Below are 5,052 nucleotides of genomic sequence, written 5' to 3'. Positions count from 1 at the left end.
ATATCGTATACACATTTGTTAGTTTGTTGCTTTTTTGTTTTATTTTTTCTAAATATTTTAATTAATTAGTAATTACTTAATTATTGTATGCACTTCAAAAATCAAGGGCTAAGATTTATTTGAGATCTTACCTCGTATGGAGTAATAGCTGTACAAGTGTTCGACGATGGACCCGTTGATTTGAATATGAATGTCAACACGTTTAATATAAAATTCAAGCATCATCTTCACGCCGTGTGTGTGTGGAGTAGTTGTCTATCTACAATTGCGTTAGCCTTAACACGAACAAATTACAGGTGCTACCTCCAACCGGTAACCACCGTCCAAACTCCAAACCATCGAAAACATCAGTTCATTGGTTGGAGGATAAAATTAAGTTTCTTGTACTCCTCCAGAGTCATGGAAAGTGATACTTTCGAGTTGTTTACACATGGTATTAACATAGTCCCATGTTGTGACAAAACCAGTGTGTTCTCTAAAAATACTAAACAATAGATCACCTATTATTTAGCCATTATCCAGACTAAAAACCATTTGAAAGGGCGAAACGACCATTTAAACAAGATAAAACACAAAGGATGTACCTTAGTCTGTAAACAAGTTGAATGAATGATTGTTTAGACGAGTCGGCCCTGTTCGGCTTGCTGAATCTTGGCTGAAATTAGCTGAAAAACACTGTTCTGGCTGAAATATTGTGAGAGAAAACACTATTTCGACTGAAAAAAGAAGCCGAACAAACCGGATATAGGATAAGCCGAACGGGTGGTGTCGCACAATCAAGAACACATGGTTACTATGTGCACCTATTTTGAGTGATGAGTGATTATTAAGAGGACATAGGTGGGGCCAGGGAAGCCTTAGTGAGGATAGCTCACTTATGTGCATGGAGTGATCAGGCGGCCGGAAGTACACCAGATAGTCTGCGGGGACACTAATTTGCTGAAAATTGCTAAGTTGTATGTGTTGTGTTGAACAGTCCGGGAGTACACCGGATAGTCCACCAGGACACAACTGAGCCTAGAAAGTACAGTTTTATGCCTATGCAGTTTTCTAAAGTTAGCCCTTGTTTAGTTCGCGAAATTTGGATTTTGGGGCTACTGTAGCACCTTTGTTTTTATTTGACAAATAGTGTTCAAACATTGACTAATTAGGCTTAAAACGTTCGTCTCGCAATTTCCCACCAAACTGTGTAATTAGTTTTTCTTTTCGTCTACATTTAATGCTCCATGCACGGACCGTAAACATTCGATGTGACAGGTACTGTAGCAACTTTTTGGATTTTGGGGTCCAACTAAACAAGGGCTTAGATTAAAATGTACTTTATGTTCATGCTGATTATAAAAATGACCATGTCACAACCGTGTGGTGAAACTACTGATCTCTATGTGATGGATTATACGCGATGGACTCGGACGCAGACGCTCCAGTAGTAGTACTCGGTCGAAAAGACAACGCCTAGTAGAAGTAGAAAGGGAACTCTTGGCAGTTTTCGGCCAAATGATGAGGAAGACGAGGTTGCTCGGACCCCACAGAGGTTAGAGATATACTGCCAGATCCATGTATAGGAAGATATACTGCCATAAAACATTTTTGCCTGTTAGTTACGATAATAATAATAATAACAATAATAACGCATAGAACATTTTCCTTTAGAGGAGTAACTAAACATGCAATTGGCTTTGAAATTTACAAAGAAAAAGGAAGGGGAATATAAATCTGGTGCTACGTGGGGTACCAGGACACAGGACAGTATACAAGATAGAACGCCTTGCTAAGAGCAAGTGAGCGTCTCTAACAGTTCGATAAATCAACTCTCAAAATTTTGTTTTTTTTTGTATGACAGAGAAAATCCCACTTTCAACTTTCCTATCCTTATACTCCGGATATCTATCCGCACTACCCATACTCCCTATCCATTTTTCTTTCCCTCGGTGCTCTTCCTTGCACATGGTTCTGAGCCCCCTAAATCAAAGAGCCCGGCGATATAAGAATCAAAGCAGCAAAAGTGAGCAGGGTGATCTAGCCGGTTTACCGCTAGAGGATGCTTCTTAGCCTTTAGCCCTGTTTATTTTGTCTCAAAACTAGGAGATTGGGAGGGATTAAAATGCCTGCAAGTCAGAATCCTCCTCAATCCAATCCGCTGATCTAGGGATGAAAAGAAAATGCCTCACTGTGATGGGCCATCAATCGCCATTCAAACAAGTGGTTCTGCGCACCAGCTGCGCCCGGAGCGGTTTCTTCATGACGGTGGTGAACTCGCGTGTCTCGGCGAAATCCACCTCGTAGCCGGGCACCTCTTTCCATTCGAATTCCCTGACCAAGTTGGCCACGAAGTACTCCAAGTGAAGCATGGCGATGCCGAGCCCGGCGCAAATTCGCCGCCCAGCGCCGAAGGGCATCATCTTGATCTCCCTGCTGCCAGTCACGTCCACGCCCTCACCGTCGCCGCCTGCCAGGAACCGCTCCGGCACGAACTCCATGGGCCTGTCCCACTCCCGCTCGTCCCATCCCATCTCTGCCACCGTGAAGTTCACCGTCGCGCCCTTGGGGATCAGGTACCCGCCGACCTCCATGTCCTCCGCCGCCTTGTGCGACAGCAAGAAGTGTGCAGGGGGGTGCCGGCGCAGTCCCTCGAGGACGACGGCCTTGAGGTACGGCATCTTGTGCGTGTCCTCCTCGGCGACCTCCCCTTGCTCTTCGCCGCACGTCGCCTTGATCTCGCTGTAGAGCTTCTCCTGTGCGTCCGGGTTCTTGACCAGCTCGGCCATGATCCACTGCAGCGCGGTGGACGTCGTGTCGGTGCCGGCGGTGAGGAACTCGGAGCAGAGGTTGGACATCTCGTCGTCAGTGAGCGCGCGGTCCCCCTCTTCGGGTAGCCTGATGTCGAGCAGCGTGTCCACGTACGAGTGCTCGAACGTCGTCGTCTCCTCTTCTGGCGCCACCGCGGCACCACCTTGTTGGTTCTTAAGCTGCTGCTGCTGCTTGCGCACTCGGCGCGCGTCAATCAGTGGCACGAAGAGCTCCTTCTGCCGCTGTCGGGCGGCAAGCCCCTTCTGGAGGCGGCCGCGGAAGAGGATTCTGGTCAGTGCCGGCCAGAACGCGAACACGCTCGTGTTCTTGGCCACGAACATGAGCCAGCCGTACTGTGCGGACGCGATGGCGCGCACCGCGGGCTCATCCACTCGCTCGCCGAAGCACATGAGCACCAGGAGGCAGAACATGGCGTACCGGAACGCCTCCATCACGGGGGGCGGCGCCTGGGCTCTCACCTGGGCCACCTCGGCCTCCCGCCCGAGCTTCTCCGCGAGCACGCGGCGCACCCACGCGCGCGCAGGCGCGAACAGCTTCACCCGCGATGGGTGCAGCGTCTCGGCGACGAGGTTGCGGCGCAGGAGGCGCCACACGGGCCCGTAGCTGGACCGCGAGATGGTGTTGCCGCTCTCCCCCAGGAGCGCGCGCGTGACCGCGGGGCGGTCGGCGAGCGCGGCCCCGCTCTCGACCAGCGCCGCGTGCGCGACGCGGCGGTCACCGATGAAGATCGACAGGTTCGACCCTGCCCGCAGAGATACGACGGGACCGTAGCGCGCGACGAGGCGTCGGAGCAGCGCCTCCACGTCGGACGAGTGGCGCATCAGCAACAGCAGGTTGCCGATGAACGGCAGACCCGGTGGGCCCGGCGGGAGCCGGGCGCCGTTCTTGCCCTTACGGGGCCCGTGCTGCTTTCCAAGCAGGACGAAGACGAGGGTCAGGAGGAGGAGGGCGGCAAGAACTAGGAGCTGTGTGGCCATGGCCAGGTCTTCTTGGCTATCCGCACCGCTGAGCGGTAAGCGGGCCGTGAAACGTGGAGGCAGCGCAGGTCTCTATATGAATCTGTATATCACCGTTAGATTATCTGTACTCGTCGTTCTCTATTTCTATCTCTAAAAAGGAATATACTTTATATTCATTTTTTCGCACCCGTGTTATCTCTATCACATACTATATACCAATTATTTCATATTTTATTCTCCTCTCTCTCCCTTTCTCTCTCCCTAACTCTCTCTCTCCCCGTGCACAGTATTTGGCGTGTGCACAGTACTACTCTGGGAATAGCGCTCGCGCAACGGGCCGCTACACGTGCGTGCGCGATAGAGGCGCACGGTGCGGGCGCGCGCGGCATGCAGGTGCGTTTAGCGCTCATGGTGCATATTTTATTCACCGTTAGGCTATCCGCACCGCTACCGCCAAACCCACATGCAAACGCACCTGCGCATGCGATAGCGGCCGCGCGCCTGTATCGCGCGCGCGCAGCGGCCAGCTGCGCGAGCGCTATTCCCAGAGGACTAATGTGCACACGCTAAGTGCACTGTAACAAGAGAGAGAGAAAGGGGGAGGGGGGATAAAATATGAAATAGTGGGTATAAAGTATGGGATAGAGATAACACGGGTGTGGGAGAAATAAGTATAGTCGTATAGAGTAGAGAATCTCGATGATCAAAATAGAATATTTCTTTTTAGAAATAAAAATAGAGATGAACGAGTACGGATAGCCTTATACTGCAAACCCAGCGTCTGCGCGTTCCTACGCTATCCTCTCTCTCCAGCCCAATCTCTCTCTCACAGTCCCACGCCACCTGCTGCCGGCGCCGTGCACAGGACCCCACGCCCACTCATCGCTCAGCACGTGGATTTGCATATGGCACGTGGATTTGCATATGGGCATAGAGGTCTCCGCGAGGCAGCATTCCGTGGATGAAAATCTGCACAGTGTGTGGGCCCCACGGTTTTGCAGATGGGCATACCGCTCACGCGGTGCTGTGTCTCGTCCGTCCATACCGAGTTGGAGAGGAAGGGAAACCTCACAGCGCCTATCGACGTCATGGCTGATGGAAAATTGATTCTTTTGGCATCTTTTTCTTGAACGAGTAGAGGAGACGACACCGGCATATGGAGTCTGCACCAAAACAAGATAGCGTTGGAAATTGATTCTTTTGGCATCTTTTTCTTGAACGAGTAGAGGAGACGACACCGACATGAAATCTGCACCAAAACAAGATAGCGTTGTTTACATGG

General features: G+C 51.1%; 1 protein-coding gene across 1 annotated transcript; it reads right to left on the bottom strand.

Annotated features, from left to right (window-relative positions):
- Positions 1-1,782: 1,782 nt before the first annotated feature.
- LOC136538753 (cytochrome P450 89A2-like) lies at positions 1,783-3,842 on the bottom strand. Its single transcript, XM_066530713.1, has one exon. The coding sequence runs from the start codon at positions 3,786-3,788 to the stop codon at positions 2,184-2,186; it is 1,605 nt and encodes a 534-aa protein (XP_066386810.1). The 5' UTR covers positions 3,789-3,842; the 3' UTR covers positions 1,783-2,183.
- Between the last annotated feature and the right edge of the window lie 1,210 nt (positions 3,843-5,052).

This window comes from Miscanthus floridulus, chromosome 2 (assembly GCF_019320115.1).
Source record: "Miscanthus floridulus cultivar M001 chromosome 2, ASM1932011v1, whole genome shotgun sequence".
Classification (NCBI taxonomy): Eukaryota; Viridiplantae; Streptophyta; class Magnoliopsida; order Poales; family Poaceae; genus Miscanthus; species Miscanthus floridulus.
This window is presented reverse-complemented; position numbering and strand designations above follow the sequence as displayed.